The sequence below is a fragment of the Pholcus phalangioides genome, unplaced genomic scaffold (assembly GCF_987345545.1).
Source record: "Pholcus phalangioides strain wild (caught in Gottingen) unplaced genomic scaffold, Ppha-v1.0 ptg000017l_1, whole genome shotgun sequence".
Classification (NCBI taxonomy): Eukaryota; Metazoa; Arthropoda; class Arachnida; order Araneae; family Pholcidae; genus Pholcus; species Pholcus phalangioides.
Genome location: NW_028301610.1, coordinates 15,435,572 through 15,457,743, shown reverse-complemented (window position 1 = coordinate 15,457,743; position 22,172 = coordinate 15,435,572). Strand labels below are relative to the sequence as shown.

General features: G+C 35.2%; 1 protein-coding gene across 4 annotated transcripts; it reads left to right on the top strand.

The window, feature by feature from the left end:
- The first annotated feature begins 308 nt into the window (after positions 1-308).
- LOC149072433 (heterogeneous nuclear ribonucleoprotein 87F-like) lies at positions 309-21,680 on the top strand. 4 transcript variants are annotated; one of them, XM_089246947.1, is made up of 9 exons: positions 309-482; positions 9,989-10,252; positions 11,568-11,778; positions 11,906-12,010; positions 12,105-12,146; positions 13,463-13,579; positions 17,182-17,295; positions 17,579-17,649; positions 19,663-20,044. In XM_089246947.1, the coding sequence occupies exons 1-8, from the start codon at positions 471-473 to the stop codon at positions 17,629-17,631; spliced, it is 918 nt and encodes a 305-aa protein (XP_089103073.1). In that variant the 5' UTR covers positions 309-470; the 3' UTR covers positions 17,632-17,649; positions 19,663-20,044. The 4 variants fall into 4 exon arrangements, with proteins under 4 accessions (XP_089103073.1, XP_089103075.1, XP_089103072.1 ...); XM_089246949.1 differs by lacking the exon at positions 19,663-20,044 and adding an exon at positions 21,594-21,680 and having other exon boundaries at positions 329-482; XM_089246946.1 differs by lacking the exon at positions 19,663-20,044 and adding an exon at positions 21,594-21,680 and having other exon boundaries at positions 329-482; positions 9,986-10,252.
- Positions 21,681-22,172: the final 492 nt, after the last annotated feature.

Sequence of the window (22,172 nt, the reverse complement as noted above, 5' to 3'; positions counted from 1 at the left end):
TTTCCTTAACTTTGCTTACGTTTGAGATCATTCTTGGCGGTTTCTTGTATTTCTTAACCACTGAGCTATAAGTAAAGTTTAAGGAGAAATAAATTTTCTCTTTATTTATCTTCTTTATTTCTCCTCTAAGTATAGCTCAGCGTTCTTAACGTATTTGTGATTCATAATCCGTATTTTCTTCGAAAAAATATGGTCAGTTTATGATTGAGTATGCGTCACTGATCAGAGACGCCTGGTGGGAGTAGTTGAGGTAATGATTGCGTTCTAGAAAAATCCCGTGGAAGTACCGCACCGCAACCGCCTCTCATTGTCATTACCCGATTACTTCATTCACCGGAATGTTACTGGGCTGAAAGGACGTATTCTCTGGACGGTGAAAATATTTTCATTGATATTTTAATTTGCTTCTGAAATCGAAAGTATTTTGATAATTACATATTCAATTGAAAGTCCTCACACATCGAGTGAACATGGGTGGAAACGTAAGTTTCTTTTTTGTAATCATATTCATACCTTAACTAATCATATGGAAACAATGGAAAATGGCGCACTTTTTTTGTTATTTAACATCAAGAAATTATTCATATAATATTTATATGAAATAATCATTTTCGTATTGATAAGTTGTTGAATTTATTGAAAAAATTGATTTTTTTGCCATTCTAAATGTGAATTTCCGAGTTTTAAGTGAAGTCTATGTCATTATAACTACGATCGAATTATCTTTTCTAGCAAAATGGCGCGTTAGGGTGGGGATCTTTATTACTAATATGTTTATTGGTTTCATTGATATTTTTGATGTAATATATGTAGATTGTAAAATTATGACCTTTTTCTCCAAGTGTAAATGTTTACATTCGGATAATATTGGATTCGAATTTCGGTGAGGTTTTCGATTCCTTATCACGAAAGCGTCGAGCCGCAAAATCTGCTCTAAACCGTTTTTAAACTCAAGTTTCGATATGCTTTTACCTTTTGTGTGCATAAAATGACTGGTTCTCCAAAATGATCAAATGAAAGCTTTTCTAGCAAAGCTGTTGAAATCCGATTGTCACACTTAAAAAAATGACTGACACTGTTCGTGTTTCCAACATGGACATTCAAGTTATAATCAAAATCGACACTAGCTATAAATGGTGTTTATAGTAAATGCTATAACAGCTTCCAAAGTGTAGCCAGTCAACTTGCCGTGGTACAAATTTGTTGCTGTACAAGTTTGTCGCAATGTCTATTCGTCGCGACGTCAATTCTTCGCTGTACATGTTCCATGCGATCTTGTTTATAGGTTTTTTGTCTTACATGTGAAATAAGAAATGAGAACAAAGGTGTAAGTACGGTTTACTAAAAATATTTTTGTCATTTCAAAAAGATCATTAAAATTTAAATTTATATTAATATTTAATTGCAATTACCATATCAATTATTTAAAAACTTAACTATGTAAAAACTAAATGTTAAAAAATTGATTTTTGCTATGATATAATTTTGATATTCTTTGGAAAAATTGTAACACCGCGAGACGCAGACAGTGTTAGTTTCTGGTGCCTCAACGGTCTTTCGAAATAAGAGCTGCTGACATGAAGGGGAACGGCTGGTACCATTGGCAGGGTTTAAGCTACGGTCGCATTTTTTGCAAAATGCGAAAGAAAATCGTAGAATGTGAAAAAAGTAGCAACCACTTTTGCAAAAATGCATACAGGAGGTACGCAAGGAGTAGATGTCCAACCATCAATCATTACATTAGCATTTGCAGCATTTTGCTAAAGCTTTTCCCCCCATTTTTGTTAAAGGAATTTTTTTATCCAGCTTAAACCCTGACCATCGGGCCTATATAAAGTGGGATGCTGTTAAAAACAGAGTCTTTTCCCCCCCTATTAGGACTGAGATGGATCCGAAGGATTTGGTGGTGAGTGTCGTATCAATATAGTCGGAATTATCTCTCTCACAGTTAAAGAATTTAATTTTTATTTTTATCGAGATACTTAATCATTTGATTTTCAGCGTGTCAAGTTCATATATTTGCAATGGTATTATAACATGTTGGATGTGGATCTCTTCTTTGAATAACCCTCATTTTATTTGATAATTTAATAAATTAATTTGTTATTATTAACCCCTCTTTGTGTATTCTATTAATTTTTAATGGTCCTTTTCTTTGTTAACGGATGTTAAAACAACTGTGACGGAGAAGACTGGGGAAGGGGCATAGAAAAAAGAAAACAATTAAATCTATGATTAAGGATATTTTTTACGTTGTGTTTTAACGTCCGTCAACAAAGAAAATGACCATTAAAAATTAATAGAATACACGCGAGATCGCCAATCTCGCCAGATAATAAGTGCTGAATCGCCAAACATCGAGTTGATTCTTCCTAAATTCTCTCCCATTTTGCAACAATTTCTTTCCAAGTATAAAAAAATTAAAAACTTATAAAATTTTTTTAGCTCATTTGAAGTGCTGTTGTTCAAGGCAGCAAATAGTGTCGTCAGTAAGCAAAAAACATCTTAAATAGACAGGTGCAAAAAATTTTATGACAGCCGCTCTTTCAAACAACGTGTCAAAAGCCTAAAACACCAAAAACAAAAATTAAGCTGACGAAAAGATGTTTGATAACAAAAGACATGCTGCAGTTTTATTTTGAAAAGGGTTGAGGGTCAACGAAAATATTCTTGTTAATTTCACTGCTCCAATGTATAAATATCTGCTCCGAATCCCATATTTTGCTGCTCCAAATCTCAAATTTGCTGCTCCGAATCCTGAATTTTGCTGCTCCGAAATGGACTTAGTCACTTCCCACCCCTGCCTTGGCGACTCTTCGTCGGGCCATCAGACATGTTTGGCGCCAAAAATCGCCAAGTGGCGGACCATATGACAGCTGTTCCAGTGGGGGCAATGCGAGAAAATTTTGCTGGCGAAGGATGTAAAGTTTTGCTGTTCGTCAGTAAAGCCCTTTCTTCAATAAAAGAAAATATTCTATTTCATCATACCAGCAAGCTGTACTTTTCTTTCTGAGATTTTAATAACTCTGACAACACGTAACAAAAACATAGCTGCCAAGTCTCCCGAATTTTTAAGAAAATCACATAAAAGTCCCTAAACATTTCCTACTTCATTAAAAACAATCCCACGTAGGAATTTTATTATCAAGGGTTTAACTTCCATGTTTGGAAAATCCCTATTTTAATTTGACTTCAGTTGTTGAGTAGGGATTTTATTCCCTATGCTTTAACTTTTATGTTTGGAAAATCCTTATTTTATTTGAAAAATCCCTATTTTATTTGGAAAAATCCCGATTGTATTTATTAGGGAGTGGTTTAAGCATAAGATACGGGTTTGCGCAAAAATCTCCAGAATTTTCATTTTCAAAAGTTGGCAGCTATGTAAAAAACTCATGTGTATATAAAAAACTACCAACACATTCTACCACAATTTCATTAACCTAGAGATGTAAAATTCTCGAGAATAATCTTTCAGAGAATATTATTTTATTTATATATAATATAGTTACATATAATATCCTTGAGAATATTCTCTGGAAAGACTACTTTCATAAATTACTAAGAATATTCTTACAGAAAATAATAGTAATTATTCTGAAGTTATTAATAATAGTCCTTCCAGAGAGTATTATCAAGAATATATGTAATAACATTTGTGGGGAATGATCACATGAACACATTTAATGGAACACTAACACAGTTTATTCTATAGATCTTGGTTAAAAATATGAAACAGTAATAAAACAAAAGCGTCAGTGTGGGAGGTCACGTCTGGTCTCACCCACGTATACGTCTGCATCTCTCAGCTCTGTACACATCATCAGAGGGCGCTCGTATCTTACCGAGAGAGATCGACGTCTTCCTTCCTACATTGGCCATTCTGATCTGTAGCATGCGCCCTCGCATGTGGAATACACGTACATGTAATATGTACATACAAATAGACTTGTCAGGAAAAAAAATGGACATGAAAAGTTTCAAAAAAAAATTCGGCATAATACGGTTAAACGGCAATAATAATTATAATAAAAGTCATCTTAGAAATAATAATCACTAAGCTCATCTGCAAACAAAAAAAATATTGACTCATAACTAAAAATTAAAACACGTAAAAATAAATAAAATCAGCGAGAAAAAACACATCAAATGAGAAAAATTATCAAAAAATAGAAAACACGCTAAAAGAAGAAAATATATATAAATACACACGAAAAATATTACGTAAGTTTCGAAATAACACGTCTAGAGAAAAATGATAATAAGCTTAATCGTGAAATAATACGCTTATAATCATAATAATCATCTATCATTCATGGAAATACTAAATTAATAGGATCATGAATAGAAAAAAAATAAATCGCATTAAAATGAAAAAGATAGGAGGGGGAAAAAAAACCAAAAAGTCAAATATTCATATTATTGTGACAACGTCGTTCAGTTTGTATTTCAGTGGAGGTTTTCTACGATAGTTTTTCTAAGAGTTCCAGAAAGTCTTTCTAACCTGTAACATATGTTTGAGGTTTTTGTTGGACGTTGGCAGATGTCCAAGGTTGATATTGTAGGTGTTCAAAGGGGTATAGTCTTTTTCATGGGGATGCAAACTACTCGATTTGGCAGTCTTTCTATTAGGTTTCTGAACAGCTTAAAGAACGCTGTTGGATATCCCAAAAGATATAGTAACGGCCAAAATTACAACGAAGAGGTATGCTGCAACACTTATATATGAGAAATATTTTAGAGATAATAACAGAAGTAACACAAACACTATAGCACTTTCTTTCACATCTGTCCAATGCATCAATTCTGCAACTAGAGAGAAGAAACAGCACCAACCTTCATCGTCAATGTTGTTATGAGGCTCAGGGTTTTAGTAGGCACCTCAGATGGAAATATAGGTCACCATCAGTTTGGGTTTCTTTCGACACTAAGGGCGAAATGTCAATTTTACGGTTTTCTTCAAGTATCGCATAAACGAGTGGTTTATGTGCATCGTCAGACATCTGCTTCTGAAGGTTGGAAAATATCACACCATCGGGTGTAATAGTGAGTTCAGCTTGGTTTATAACATCACATCCTAGGATAATATCAAGTATCATGGAGGGATTTGGCACAATGTGCTGCATCATGCAAGGATTTTCGGATGGTTTGTGGACACGCATCAGATTTATGACCAAATTCAGAACAGGAAATACACTTTGGTCCTCGATGTTTCTCTGGACATAGTCTTGAAATATGACCATTTCCATTGCAATTAAAACATGTCATCTGCTTTGATTGCCTAGGTATATGAAAGTTTTCGAAACTCTGGTTTAGCTTTTGACTGCTTAATTTCAAGCAGTTTACGTCAAGAGTATTAGTTGGATGATGGAATCCAGTTGAGGATCGGCTACGGCTTGATTCGTTAAAGACTATACATCATTAATTTTGAATTCGGCAATCGTCTGGCACCCATAGAGTAGAAATTTATTTGCTGGTAAATCAGAAATACCGTTTATACAATACTTTATAATCGACACATTATCGATAATACCATTGCCATGGCTAGCTAATTCTCGAATAGCTATAAAATATTTGCAAAGGGTTTCTGACGGACGCATTTACCGTTGCTGAATTCGTGTATGCAATTCGGCACTGTTTATCTTCATGCTAAATTCCTCAAGTAGTTTTCCCTTTAATGCTTTCCATTTCGTGGGGCCTACAAGGTTTTGTTTCACTAGTATCATTTTTTGGTGTTCAGTTAGGGAGGGAAAAAGCAAAAAATTCTCCTCCACGTCCCCGATGAAAGCATTCACACCATATGTTTCTTTCACCGAGAAAGACCATCGTCTCTTTCAAGTTGTTCAAAACCAGCCAATAACTTCCGTCTTGACAGCTATGATGGCTTTCGACAGGAGGGTATGGAATCGTCGTCACTGCAGCACTTCTGTTTGCATGCAGGGAATCGTGTGGGGTTAACGAGTCTGTGTTCTGCTTAGTGTGAGGGTGGATATGTGGTGGGGTCGCGTCCGTGTGGAGTGGGGGTTCTTTTTTCTTTTCATGAACTGAGGCCTGCGATATGGAGGTTTTGGCAGTTCATCATCACTGTTCACTGAAGAATTATTACTACTACTATTACTGTGAAAGTCGTGCACATTCGACAAAAAATTAAAAATTTCATCGCAAATCTGTTCTTTTGTTTCTGGGATCTCTAGATGCAGGGCATTTCCAACTGAAATTAAATGATTCTAGGACTATTTTTTTTCTTTCTGCAACATCAACATTCCAAGGAAATCCCTTGAAAGCTCGAAGCTTTTTTCTGCTGCTTCGATCGAAGGGTTCGTCAAAAATTATGTCATTGAGCAGTTTTATTACTGATGATTTTACAAATTTTAGAGTTTGAGCAATGGATGGAATTTTTCAGAGAAAAATCTCCATTATAAGAAAATGAACTCACCCAGTCTGATGAAAACAAAAAGTCTGTTTAGTAATCCAGATGCACACGCCTTTAAAATCCTTGTCCCCTCGCAATCTTATATATTGCTCCCACTGTGATGTGAGCCTCGTGGATTGAACGAATGTCTTTTTCCCGTTCCGTTTTGCTTTACGGAAGTTTTCCGGGCACGTTCAAGGAGAAGGCTGATATTCCTCAACACAATTGTTTTTAACTCATCATACTGATCGCTGCTCAAGTAGGTTAGCAGATTTGCCACATTTTCTTCCAACATGCAAATCAGAATCTTTGCCCTTGTTTTCTCGCGTACCTTCTCGCTAAAGAACACTTTTTATAGGCTGGTAAAGGAATAGCTCCAGCCTTCGGGCTCTGAGGGGACTTTTACTGTTAGCATCTTCACTACCCTCAAAACTTCATCTAGGGCCCTAGCCCCCTATTTCTCATCTCATTCCAATTAGCTGAGTCTGCGCAACTTCTCCATTGCTAACCGCTCCTTGCTTTCCAGCCTAAACTGACGATTTATCTGCTCATTCACCCTATGGATTTCCTCCCTCTCTACTCTTTCATTTTTTGATTTCTAAAAGCTCCCTAACCTCTTCCTCCTGGTATGCTGTGCTGTTCAAAATTATGTTCTGCAAATCCAACACTTTTGCATCTGATGTTACCTCTTCCCCTAGCTCTATGACCAGCACCCTAAGGTCTTCTTTCCGATATTTCAATAGGTAGGACTCTACTCTCTCTCTTGGTTATAATATATGTATTTGTGTAAGTGCATGTATATATATATAATATTCATGCACACAAAAGAAAGGAATAATAAAATTTTGACGGCAACGCAATAGCCAATAAATAACAAAGACACTTTGCATATCTAATTATAAACAAACCCAATTGCTGCGATACAACTTTGTACTTGCCAACAACGAAAGAAATACAGTATCCTCATTTCATAAGTGCCTATCCCTGTGTCACAGCTCTTCCCTCATTTACACTTTTCAAAAGGGGAAACAATTCTTGCAGAAAGTCTTACCTATATATTGGATATCAAATCTATTATACTGCCAAAATAAAATTTATGTCTGAATTCCAACTTCTAAGGAGAGAGAGAACAGAAACATAACTCACTTGATCAGTGTTCCTCCAGTAAACATCCGCTCCTTGGTAGTCTCCAGGAGCTCACTGCCATGCCGACTTACTCGAGCATCATTCACACCACTGGATACTGCAAAGTTCACAAAGTTCAATGCTGAACCATGATCATACCACTCGATACTCCAAAGTTCGCGAAGTCTCTGATGCCTAACAATCTCTTTGGATGTGTCACCACTGTAAAGTTTCACTTGTTCATCAGCAAAACCCTTTCTTCAATAAAAGAAAATACTCTATTTCATCATACCAGCACGCTGTGCTTTTCTTTCTGAGATTTTAATAACTGGCAACACAACAAAAAACTTAAGTTTGTACAAAAACTACCAACACATTCTACCACAATTTCATTAACCATTGTCTTTCCTTTTCCTTCGCCTTTTTCAGTGGCCTCTCTCTTTTTTCTACGTCCGCCCCTTTCTTTCAATCCGAGCACAACTCAGGTCTATCATCATTTATGGGCGATTTACTACCTAGTGAGTTGTGCTGGAGGTGTAACTGTCTGTACCTAACAGTCTAAGTGCATATGCAGTATTGTTTGATTTTTTAGTGCTGCCATCTATATTTGAGAAGTGAAGTGAGTGATTTGTTATGATTGAATTTATGCTGTTTCATTACGTCCGCCCCTGGCAGATCCCAACACCAACTATCCTTTTTCTCTTCTTTCCCTCTAAGCACACAGGTTCAGTTCCTCCTACAACCATCCCTCTCCTTTCTCGCCAAGGTCGGGGGAGACTTGAGACAAGATATGAGGAGACTCCCTCATATCTTGCAAGGGGGTTAAAAACGCAGGGGTGGGAACTCTGCACCAATTGCGCTGCACTGCACCAAAATTAACATCTTGCGCGATCCTGCTCCAATAGTGTATTTTCATATTTTTCTGCGCCAAATAACAAATTTTGCTTCAGTGTGCCCGGAATTTGGGAAAGGGCGCCAACAAATTTTTGGTCCTGCTTTTTGTTTCACTTTTTTTTTATTTATTGTTTATTTATTATTTATAAGAGTTTTATTCCACTGTATTTAAACGATCAGCCCCCTGACATCTGGCTTTCCATCGCAAAACCCTGATAATATCCGTGATCGTGCAACTGAAGATGGTTTGCAATGGTCTTTCAGCTTTAAAGTGCAAATGTGAGTCAATTTCCATTTTCACAAAAAGTCGCCAGTGGAAGCAGCAAAAGTTACTGTAGTCTATCGTCATTGCATCAAGTCCTGATGTTTTGTTTAAAAAAATTTCATTCTGCGAGTAAAAATAGCATGTCTGCCGAATTACGAATGCTAATTTAAAAACTTTGTCGAATAACGAGTGTCAGATCGCCAATCTTGCAAATTAATGAGTGTTGAATCTCAGAACATCATGTTGATTCTTCCAAAATTCTCTTCCATTTTGCAACAATTTCTTTCAGAGTATAAAAAAATTGAAAACTAATGGAAAATTTGCAAATAGTGCTCTCAGTAATCAAAAATCCTCTTAAATAGAGTGGTGCCACAGTCGCTCTTTCAAACAAGGTGTGAAATCCTGAAACACCAAGAACAAAAAAGCTGATGAAAAGATGTTTGATAACAAAAGACAGTGCAGTTGTTTTATTTTGAAAAGGTGTGAGGGTTAACGAAAATATTTTTGTCAATTTTGCTGCTTCGATTTATAAATATGTGCTCTAAATTCTATATTTTACTGCTCTAAAACTTTCAAATTCTACATTTTACTGCTCTAAAACTTTCAAATTCTACATTTTACTGCTCTAAAACTTTCAAATTCTACATTTTACTGCTCTAAAACTGCTCCGAAGTGGACTTCTTCACTTCCCACCCCTGAAAATGACTAAAACTTTGCTGACGTAATACTTGGAACTGTCTCTAAATTGAGATCAAATAAATTTTTAAAATTCAATTTTCACAGTATAAGCTGCGCTTCTGCTTTCTGGTGGGATTTCTATTTCTTGCAGCAAAAGGAGGGTGCAGATCAAGGGTAGAAAGGTACATTGCTTATGAATGACGATTTGATGATACTTTTATAGTGCCTGCAGGATGAGACTGACGAAGGCCATATAATCGCCAATGAGAAACTATAGGTCAGTCTCATATTTTTGGCTGGCTTGTTCGAATATTTTCAGATGTTTTTCATTAGCGTCTAATTTTTTGGTAGTGAAGATTAGTGTACTCTCTCTTGGTCTATGTTTTTCTGGCAAAAGCATGAAATATTGCAATACTAAACGTGGAAATAATATGCTGGTTTATGTGTGTTTGAAAGTTTTTTCCATATATTTCATCTAAGTTATTGCAGCTCATAATAATGTACGGCAATTTACTTTTATTAATGCAGTCAACGCTTGATTTTATAGCAAAAATTTCATCTGGTGCAGTTTGGTGATTTTTTTTTCATCCACATAATGTTTTTTTTTCCCCTAGCAGAAAGAAAGTGAACCAGAACAGTTTCGTAAACTCTTCATTGGGGGATTGAACTACAAAACAACTGAAGAAACTTTGAAGTCCCATTTTGAGCAGTGGGGAGAAATTGTTGATTGCGTTGTGATGCGAGATCCAAATACTAGACGATCAAGGGGGTTTGGATTTGTCACTTACAAAACAGCCCAAATGGTTGATGATGCTCAGGCGGCTCGACCTCACAAAGTTGATGGGCGAGAGGTGGAACCTAAGAGAGCGGTTCCTAGAGAAGTAAGTTTAAAATATATCAATGAGTGTTTGAGGGCATTCACAAAAACCCCTTTCAAATTGTCTTTTCTCCATGGAAACGAGAATAAATTGAGAACTTTAGAATGACCGGATTAATCAGAATGACCTGACTTACTAAAAATGTATTTTCATACAATAATAACTTCAAACAAATTTTTCATTACAATTACAAATATGATTGTTAAAACAGATTTAATGCTTGATATAAAATATTGTTTTGTGCAGGGTTTGAGAAATCCTAGATTGGCGTGGCAACTAGAAAATCTATTGATGAATCAAATTTTTTGTATGCGATTGTTAAGGGGGTTGGTGCACGCAAATTTTCCATAGTTTTGAGAAAAACACATTTTTGTGAAAAACATTAGCATGTGTAATAACTGCTGGCAGGCATTACATATGCTAATGTTTTTCACTAAAATGCGTTTTTCTCAAAAGTATGTTTATTGTTAGATAAGGAAAATTTTTTCGAACACCGCTCATTCAAATGTCATGAAACTTTGTGTGCCTCTCAACACTACAGTGTTACGTACTTTAACACAAGCTTTTAGGATTTTAATTGTTGGTTGTTTTTTTGTCGAAATTTAACTCCAACAACATGTAACTTTTTCAAAAATCACATGAAAATTTACCCATATTTTGTGCCATAAAAAATTGTAAAATAATTTTAATAAAAAATCCGTGTGGTAAAGTGTATAACACTACAGTGGTGAGAGACATACAAAGTTTCAATGCATTTGAATGAGTGGTGTTTGAAAAAATGTTCCTTATCTAACAATAAACATAGTTTTGAAAAAAACGCATTTTAGTGAAAAACATTAGCATGTGTAATGCCTGCCAGCAGTTAATGTAAAAATACATTACAAATATTTTTAATACAGGTAGAACACAAAAACTTAAACACAGGCGCAGAAAATTTCATAGTATTTAAAAATTTGAAAATGTGTTTTTTGGAAAATTTGCGTGCACCAACCCCCTTAAATTGGAGTTAAAAAGACGATACAAAATTTTCTGATTTCATAAAAATGAAGGGACGGGCGGCTATGTCCTGGATAAGTCAAAACAGGCATTATTTAGGACAATTTTTTTTCTTGGGTGGGTGAGAGCCATGCTTGGCTCTTAAATTCAGCTGAAGCCTAAAATTTTTTTTCAGATTTTCCAAACCATAGCTAGTTTGTGTATTTGGGCGAGCATTTTGAAATAGAAAAATATATAAGGGAGATTGTTTCATGATGCGCAATGTAATTATTTTTTTTTTTATTTTTTTTTTTTTATTTATTTATTTATTTTTTTTTTTCAGGACTCTGGAAAACCAGAAGCACAGTTGACTGTGAAGAAATTATTTGTGGGCTCTTTGAAGGATGAAATCGAGGAAGATGATCTCAAAAGCTACTTCAGTTCTTATGGCAATATTGTCAGTGTAACATTGGTTTTTGACAAGGGAACTGGGAAAAAGAGAGGTTTTGGATTTGTTGAATTTGATGACTATGATCCTGTGGACAAGATTGTTTGTGAGTGCAAATTTCTGTATCCATTCTTGAAAATTGTTATTTAAAATATTTAATCCAAAAATTAGGTTGTAATTAGAAAACTGCATAGTCTGTAAATCTATTAAAAACCAGGAAAAAACTTTTCCAGTGAATCGCCATTCAATCAAGGGTAAGAAAGTTGAAGTGAAGAAAGCTCTTTCCAGGCAGGAGATGGATAGTGTGAAACGTAAAGAAATGAGGGGTGGTGGTAGAGGTATGTAATATTTTTAACAGAGGGTAAAAGAGTGTGTTATTATTTTTGTCATCTTAAAACATTTATGATTTACTATCAAAATTATCATATTTAGGAGGACGAGGTGATTGGAAAAGTGATGATTATGGCAGATCAGGTAATCAGCTGAAATGCAATTTGTTTAACTTATTTCTTATGTAATTTACATAATTTCAACATATTGATTTCTAAGTTCAAAGGGGCAACAACTCAAAATTCTGTTTTGAGATCTGTATTTTAAATATCTATTTTGTATGGAACTGAATGAGAATCAATTCTGATTTAATTACCGTGGGGGCATATAAGCAGTGTTGGGAGTGTTTGGAAATCCGACATTTTTTATTAAATCCAGTTGAAATAGTCATTTTTTCACTAATCAAAAAACATTTTTTCTTTAGATGACCCATCATTTTTTACTTACCAAGACAGCACAAATTTGGAGTAACTTTATTTTTTTACCAGAATCTACGCATGCAAACAGCATATATTTTATTGTATTGGCATAAACCGATTGGCCACGGGCACCTCCCCACATACATTTCGACGTTACACCTTTACTTGAAAAGGAGCAGACTCCTGTTCCTTAATTTGTTTGGTTTTTCTCTAAGGAAGGTATGGTCAATTCCTGGGGAGGAATCTTCGGATTGCAGTTTTCGAAGACGAAATAAAAAAAAAATTAGATAATTCGAAAAATATTCGTTATATTGAGCTTTTTATTAATTAAATAGAGGGGTCTGAACTCTATTTTGTCAGAATTTTGGAAAAAAATTGTTAAATCGTCAGACTTTATATGCGAAAAATGTCTTGAAAATTTGTCAACTGGCTTAAACCATTGAAGAATTGTTGATTTAAGCAAGGTTTTGCTATTTTGTGTCAAGTAACAGGTTTCTCCCCATTCAATTTTGTATTATGCTGATTATGAGAATAATAGATGTCAAATTATAGAGGTACTATTGTATTGCATAAGGGTGACTGAAAAGAATGGGAAAACCTGTTTTCATCTTTTCTCCTTTCATTCCCTATACATAATTACCACTTTTTGTGATTTTAATTCTGCTAGTTCAACTGCACATTGTCCAAATTTGTTGTCAAAAGCCTGCGTTAGTGCATAATTTTGATTAGATCCACCTAACATGTAGCACTTAATTTTTAATCAGTATTTCTCCCAAAATTTGGCAACTAGAGAAGTATTGCTTTAAACCAGAAATTCACCGTACAACAATTTGATCATTTGTGTAAATTTCTATTGTAAAATTTTATTATTCGGGGTAAGAAAGAATATTCAATAGTGCATTAGCTTTCTCAGCAGTGGAATAATCATGTTGGTAGAAAACAAACAAAAAAAAAAACCCTTATTGGAATCTATTATAACTTGTCAATACTTATTTGAAATTACAAAGGCAATTTTTAATTGCAAAGAAAATGTCTTTATAGGATATGGAGGTGGATATGGTGGTGGTGGTGGTTATGGTGGTGGATATGGAGGAGGGTCTGGTGCTTGGGGTGATGGGTATGGAAATGATTATGGTAGCTCTTCTGATTATTATTCAGGTAAGTTTTTTTTTTTAATTCTTAACTACAATTTTGTTACGTAGAAATGGGACAAGTTTTATTTATATGCCTATTGATATGCTACTGATTTTTACACTAGTACATTGCAGATTTCTTTTGTACTTATAATTATGGGGGGGGGGGGGTTAGACTTGCCACCTGCTACAAATCGTCTGTTGAAATTAGGGTTCAGTTTTGACATGACAAGTGTCAAAAACTGGTTTAAACTGTCATAAACTTTTGGATAATGTTTGAACACAATAGAGGTATAAAACATGATCAGACCTGCCAACTCTCCAGATTTAGGCGGGAGACTCCGGATTTTTCATGCCTCCCTCCTGCTCTCTGGGTTTGCTAAAATTTCTCCGGATTTCAGCAGAAAATCTGATTTTACGCGAGCTTTCACGTTGTCGTGACGTCAATGACTGCCGCCATCATTAGGGAAAACACCCATAGAGAACAGCTGTGGTCATTTCTATCGAGCAACCATAAAAAAGTCTTGGTGACCGCATTTAAGCAACTGGCAAAGACGTGACTTTGTTTACCTAGTGTTTATCTCCAATTATTTATCAGGGCATGACCTTGGTTGCTGAAATTCCTGTATAATCGTTATTGTATTTCATTAACAGCCGTGCGGTAAACACGAGTTTTTTCGTCAGCAGCTTTGTATTTTGAAGTTTTTAAAATTGTTTCCTCTGATTTAATGTCTTCAGAAATCGTCAGTTTTCACTATTTTCCAGTAATAATTGCTACCGATGAGAATTTGAATCTCTATGTCGTCGGACGAGTAAGGGTCCGCAAGCTGAACTCTGCGTGAAGTAGCAAATGCACCAATGTCTACCGGAGCCGTAGGATGTGAGGCGTAGGAATTATCCCCCAAATCTAGGCTTTGGAGAAGCTTTGGCATTCAATGTTTCTCTTTCTCGGGTTTCTTTTTTTTTTTGCCCTGGAGAGATGATGGATCAGTGAGTAGCAACAGAAAAGAACAATGTCAGTGGGTAGTCATCCTACATCAGGACAGACCTTATGGGTGGGGTAAAAAAGCTATTCAACCTGGATGAACAAAAAGAACTTTTCTTTCTTTACTTATCAGGACATTTCAACATCTGTAATATTCCTCTAAAGCAGTGCTCTCAGGATCACATGGTAATTCCTTGGGGGGGGGGGGCTCCTCTTGGGAACAATATCTGTTTTCTGTAGAAAGGACATGACTTTCCCCTACATCATAGAGCAGATCTAAGTATCCCAAGCCAGAGTTTTCGTGGGGGTGAGGGCTCTGTAATTAATTTATAGCGTGAAAAAACAAACAATTATGGTTATTTTCTCTATGGTGGTGCTCCCTTGGAGCTTGTTTCAGAAAGTTTCGATCTAGGTGCTGAAGGAACTGCAATGTGACAAACATGGGGTGTGGGGTTGCCAGACGTCCCTAGATACCACCCGCAAGGGTAATAGGGACAACTGCCCCCTCCGTTACAAAAAAAAAAATTATTGGCATAGGCAGAAGATAACATTTGTATTTTCCCCACACACCTGTTTGAGAAGTAACCTGTAGCTGTGTGTGCTTTTGCAGCGTAGCCGGTCAATTTGTTGCAGCTCCAATTCATTGCGATACAAATCCGTCGCAGCTCCAATTCGTAGCTGTACAAGTTTGCCGCGTGTCAATCCGTCGTGACGTCAATTTATATATTACAGCGCAGAATCAATTCGTCGAACCGTCGATTCTTCACTGTACATGTTCCACATGAGCTTGTATGTAGGTTTTTGTCTTACACGTGACATAAAAACATGGACAAAAGTGTACATGCAGTTAACCAGGGGTGGGAACTCTGCGCCAAAACTAATATCTTGCGCCATCCTGCTCCGATAGCATATTTTCATATTTTTCTGCGCCAAATAGCGAATTTTGCTTCAGTATGCCCGGAATTTCGGAAAGGGCTCCAAAAAATTTTTGCTCCTGCTAGCCACGAAATGTTTCTTTACGAGAAGAGCATGTTTTATTCCACTATACTTAAACTATCGGCCCCTGATCGGGCTTTCCATCGCGAAACCCCGATATTGTCTGTGATCGTGGAACTGAAGATGGTTTGCAATGCCTTTCAGCTTTAAAGTGCAAATTCAAGTGTTTCCGTTTAAAAAAAGAAAAAAAAGTCTCACTGGAAGCAGCAAAAATTACTGTAGTCGATTGTCATTGTGTTAAATCCCTATGTTTCGTGAAAAAAAATTTCATTCCTGGAGTAAAAAGTGCATGTCCGCTGAATTACGAATGTTTAAAAACTTTGCCGAATAACTAGAGTTAAATCGCCGATGTTCCCGAATAACGAGCGTTAAATCGTCACTATCGCCAAATAGCGAGTGTCAGATCGCCAATCTCGCCAGATAATGAGTGCTGAATCGCCAAACATAGAGTTGATTCTTCCGAAATTCTTTCCCATTTTGCAACAATTTCATTCCAAGTATATAAAAATCAAAAACTTATAAAAAAAATTTAGCTCATTTGAAGTGCTGCTGTTCAAGGTAGCAAATAGTGTCGTCAGTAAGCAAAAATCATCTTAACTCTTTAACGCCCAGATGGAAAACCTGGAAGGGTCGTGAAAATACCAAGTTTTTTGTGTTCAAAGTAGACTCGTCCAAATTTCGGCCACTTTCCCTCTCCTCACCCTTTCTCCATGAGTTTCTATTCATGCCACCCTTTGCATTGACGTTCACCCTTTCATTTCAGGATTTTCGGGAGATAATTTGTCTACTGAAAACACCCCTTTCCTCACAGTATTATCTCTTTGGACTAAGGGTACTCAATGCATTTTACATTCTCGAGGAACATTCTAGTACATCAGCTTTTAAAATCCCATTGATAGGGCGTTGCAAAAAAATTTATGACAGCCGCTCTTTCAAAGAAGGTGTCAAAAGCCTAAAACACCAAAACCAAATATCAAGCTGACGAAAAGATGTTTGATAACAAAAGACATGCTGCAGTTTTATTTTGAAAAGGGTTGAGGGTTAACGAAAATATTCTTGTTAATTTCACTGCTCCAATTTATAAATATCTGCTCCGAATCCCATATTTTGCTGCTCCAAAACTGCTCCGAATCCTGAATTTTGCTGCTCCAGGGCTGCTCCGAAATGGACTTAGTCACTTCCCACCCCTGCTTTTGGTATTTGTTATGGAAAGTTTTTTTTCTGTGAAACAACTAGCTCAGAAAGCTACTGATTTATTGTTGAATTTTAAATTACTGATAAATGTTTTTTGTAGTACTTATATGTATCTACTTGGGTGTATGTAGGAGAAAAAATCTTATTTTTGTGTTATTGTCATGTTTTTTTGGTTTGTATAATTGGCTTTTTTTTTTATAATTTTTGAATTCTTTCACATCTTTGTGTGCCCTTTCCTTTCCCCCATTTTATTATGCTCCCATTAAGGGGTTGCACCTTATAAGTTGAGAATAACTTTTTTTTTGGTATTTTTACATATTCTTTCATTGCAATAGGATTGACTCAGGTAAATTGTATGGATGTGATTTTATACCATCATAGTTGTGCTTTCAAAAGGGTTTCTTAAATTATGAGGTTAGTTTTTAAGATGAATGGTAATTTTTTTTTTTTAGGTTCTGGTGGTGGTGGTGGTGGAGGTGGATGGAATGATTATGGTTCAAGCTATGGAGGAGGGGCTATGCGAAATAGTGGTAATTATTCTGCTCGTAGCAGTGGACCTTATGGAGGTATGATAGGTTACGCATACTCATTTGTCATCAGCCATATATTAGATATTGAGAAGGGGGGTAAAAATCAATTAAGAGATTTGATGCAAATCATAGCAGTGAATTACCATTTTAAGTTAATAATTAAGAGAATTTCTTGGTTGTAGTTCCTGGGTTAATGGTTGATATTTTGATACATACACTTAGTTAAATATTCAAATATTTTATGTAGTTTTATATATTGATACCTAATGTATAACTATTAAAAAATGTTGTGCTCAGAAATTGAACTCTGATTCCCCAGGTGGCTATGGTGGAAGTGGTGGTGGTGGATATGGAAGTTATGGAAGGCGCTAAATCACAAGTTCGTCTTGGGTAAGTTTTAGGCCATTTTATTGGGTGGGGGATTTTATGTTGCATGTGTTCTAACATTCTCAATTAGAGACTTTATCTGAACACTGGGTTATACAAAAAAAAAAAATTCTGGGTATCCTTTTTCATTATTGTGCCATTCAAACCTGTACAATTCTTTTTGGCTTTTGCGCTTCATAAATTTAACCTCCTGCAAATTTTCTTGTAAGTTATTTATCAAGTAAACTTACTGCGTGTTTTTCTCCCTTCAAGTCCTAGTTTCATTCCTCTTCAAATGTTCACTACATTTCCAGGCTTATCATAAATACTAAATTGGAGGAGATGGCAGCAGAGCAACATAAGCATAAGTGATGCTCTCTGGCACACAATGATGGTTTATTAGCATTATCAGTCCCAGTTGATTCTTTTCAACTCCTGGTGATTCATTTATTGCTCAACTTTTTTGTTCTTATATTGATATTTTTTTTCCATTTTGGACAGATGCTTTTTGTGTAGGCTTATTTTACTTTTCATAATATTTTATATTCTTATTTTTAGTGTTGGTACTCTTCTACATTTTCCCTGATGACATTGCCATTAGCTTGATTATTCTATAGTAAAAACAAATAAGAATAGTTTACAGCTAGATTATCCCTGTAATTGGTATAGACAAGATATCTTGCCAAGTTTATTTCTCTGTGAAACATTTTTCTCTATACCTGCTGAAAATCTGAAGAAAACCTATTTCTCTCATTAAAACAGACATCTTAAAGGGAGTTTAGTAATCTCTGCTGTGCTGCTTGAAGAGTTATGCAGATTCTTGCTGCTGATCACTGTGGAATAATTAATACACCTATTTCTGGTTTCACTAGTCTGGAGTGCCTGCTACGATATAGAGGAGCCCTTATATATATATATTTGGAATTAACACTATCATATTACCACTTCCTTTAAGTGTATAAAATAACTAATATAACAATGAAACTGGTGGCATTTGTGAGTGCTATTTTTATTAGCTCATAAAATTTAAGATGCTTTGCTGATCTGAATTTCTTGACTTTTTCCCCCTTTTTTTTTAAGGATTACATCATCTGTTATTGAGGCATAACGGTATTTATATCACTACCATTATTGAGGAATTAGTCCCAAAAGTAGAATGCTTCTGCAATGAGCACTTAGCTGACTGGAAAATGCTTTGCCGTAAATTTCCTATAGTAGTGTTTTTTACGCAGAAGTTTTTTCTACTCAAGCTTTCAGTATATTCTGCTTTAAGGGAATTAGGTAATGTGAAATTTATGGGCATTACCATCTCAAAGGCAAGGGACTGAATAATTCAGAAAAAAAGGACGAAGATTAAGAACAATACAAAACCAGGGCATCGGAAGGTAAGAGCAGGGGGGATGGAAAACTTTAATCGAAACATATAGTAGAAATAGTGAAAACAGTGAAGAAATGTGCTTAATATCAACGTGCTTATAAGACGAATTATATTTGATAATTCCATATATAGATATAGATATCAATAAAGCAAAATGTGATAATTTCATTTACAATCTGTAAATACGAAGATCTAGCAAGAGTTCAATAATTTTATTTTTGATAAGTCCTGTAAAGTACTTGAAGCTCTGCTTGAAAATAGTACTTAGAATGCCAAGTAAATATATTTGTATAATAAAGTTGCATAGCTAATGCCTGCTATGAAATGTCTTAAATCCCCTCTAATCTATTGGTTGTAATTTAGTGTGAAAGTATTCTTCAAATAGAGGTGTTATAAAAATAGTGGCAGGTTGGTTGTGGGGCTACTCATTTCATGGCACATGTTTAGTTGAGGGTTACGATTGATCTGTATGTAAATAGACATTGATCATAAAAATCGTGAAGTAAATTTTTACACTTTGTTCAAGATGTTTTGTGTAATTTTATTTCATGTAGCTTTAGAGAAGTAGATTTCATTTTGATTTTTTGTGAGTTAAGAATTCGTTTTTTCCTAGAAGTCTGTTCAAGCTAGATAAACATATTTCTTACATTCCAATCTAGGGATCTTATAACTGCTGAAAAGTTGTAGCCAGCTGTTAGTTGTGTAGCCATTAGAAGAAGGAATATCTGTTCTGGGAGTCCAGTTTGTTAGAGATGGTTAGCAGCAGGAAAAGAAGAGCTAGGAGAAATGATATCCAGCCAGTTTACCATCAAACTTTTCATAATTCAGCGGTTAGACTTTCAGCGAAATTATAAGGTGTTCCCCAAGACTGAGAATTTCATGCATTTTCCCCCATTTTCTGCTCATTAACAGCTCGCGGCCATGTCATTTTCCAGTGATGCTTTGTATTTGTAATTTTCATTTCATGATTTTTTTTTCTGTGGATAACTTGTATGCATGAGTCAGATGTATAGTGGTAATAAATATGTGGAGAAAAATGTAGTTTTTGAGTATTTTGAAAATTTAGTATTTGATAGTGTTCTCTGCAAGGATTATTAGGCAAATTTTAATCTTCTGTAGCTAGTAAGAAAGGGATATATTAGAGAGTAATGCTATTCATCAGATTTGGATGGTCAATCATCTTGATATAGGGGTTTTTTTTTTTCAAGACGGGTTGAGCGCTGTTCATCAAGTTGCTGGTTGAATGAAAAATCCCCCCCCCCCTCCCCTAAATATTTTAGGCAAAAGTAAGTATATGTGAAATTGAGCTGTGAAAAATGAGTACTATACCAAAAAGAGACTACCTATATTTTCAATTACTTCAATGGTCATCAGATTTCTAATCAATGGTTTGGTGACTTTTTACTTGCCAATCTTTACAGGTTTGTGGAGAGTGGTATGTTTTTTGAGCTGAGAATAAATATGCACGCGAGAGGGAATCTTTCCCCAACCCCCTCAAAAAACTTTTTAAAATATACTTACGCATACGTGTGAATGTACTGAACACAAGTTATTTTCATTTTATAGTTTTGTTAGTGTATAAAATTTAAACTTAATATAACTGCTACAAAAGTTTGATTACATTATCCCATGAATATAATGTTTAAATTTTTGGGGGATTTCGTGTGATAAATGTAGTAGCTTAAAATTTCTGTTGCAATTTTTTATTTTATTTGAGGCTTACGGGGATCTGGGAATGCAGGATTGAAAGAGGCGTGTTTTGGCATCTGCACATTGTTACGATGCTAAGTTTTGTGCCGGGAAATACTTGCAATATTTCTTTACAATGTTCAAGATTTTCAATATTGATATTTACGAGAGAAGAAATTTAAGTTCTGGAGGTCATTATAGTTGCTTTGAATACTAGTACAACATTTATATGAATCATTTGTAGTCCATCCTTATAATGGTAGTTTGATAATGTGCAGTGCCTACAAAGCTATTGGCAGATGCTCCTAGTTTTTACAGAGGAATGTTATAGTATTTTTGAGTAGCTGAGATATATTCTGCAATGTACCATGGTCAACTATAAGAACAAATGAGCTAGAGCAAGGCAATGTTTTTCCAAAATGTCAGCATAGTTTCTTGTGAGGTAGGTTAGAATTCTTTATTAGCTTGTGTAATTTGAAAGTCAGTGATCCGTGCTCGTCCGTAATTTCTATGTGTATGAACAACTTTGTTGGTGCATGCAGAACATGGATTTTCACATTTTTAATGGCTAGAATCATGTTTTTTTTTAATTCCACTCTCAACACCAAATAAATTTTCATTGATTTAATTTTATATATTTGAACTTTCCAAGGCAATGTTAAGCAATATGATGAGGTGCAAGTATTTAAAAAATACATGGATTCCAACTTCTGTCTTAAATACGAGATTGTTGCGATGTTAATTTTACAGATATATTGGGGAAGAAAAAATTTTTGGGACAAAAAAAAAAGTTATGCAGCTAAATAGTATTGGAAAATCAAATTTCTATTGAACTTGATTCTAGCTTCTTTTTTCTTGATTTTTTTCCCCTTGTTTAATTTCTTTTCTTTTCTATTTTCAGTGATAATCCTTGTTGATATATCAGGATCACCAATTTGATGGACAGGAAAGTATAGTTTCTGTGATATTTGAACTGATATATATATGGTATGTCTCTTACTGTCTTTTTGTGTGCATTAATCTAATGAAACAAATGGCTCTCATTTTGAATGGGAGTCTTTTATGATTATTAGGCCCAATTATAAGATTTTATCCACCAAGAAACTGATCTATAATGTGCATACCCATGCACAGAATATTTATAAATATTTAAATGTGGTTTTGTGATTTTACCAAAATTCATTCTTTCTGGCCATGCGCAACAGTGATGCATATGACATCATGTAGATTTTTGGTCTTTCTTACATGGTTATGACTGGATAATTTGGAATACAGCTGCTGCCACCAGATGGAGTTGAGCAATTATATTTTAAGGTCTGGGTTATCATCTTTGCCATGCTTTACAAGGCTACATCCTCATGTTTATTTTTTGCTAGTAGTGCTTTACATGGGCTATTTGACACTTTCTACCATATAAAAAAATTTACTTTTCTTATTCACGTTCTGTTAGCCTTTGCACGTTGCATTTATATATTTCAAG

What these genes read in the sequence shown, in the direction of transcription:
- LOC149072433 (XM_089246946.1), top strand. An exon ending in TCCTGTGGACAAGATTGTTT is followed by an intron (nt 11,779 to 11,905) that starts GTGAGTGCAAAT and finishes AAACTTTTCCAG; the next exon opens with TGAATCGCCATTCAATCAAG. An exon ending in TGATGATTATGGCAGATCAG is followed by an intron (nt 12,147 to 13,462) that starts GTAATCAGCTGA and finishes ATGTCTTTATAG; the next exon opens with GATATGGAGGTGGATATGGT.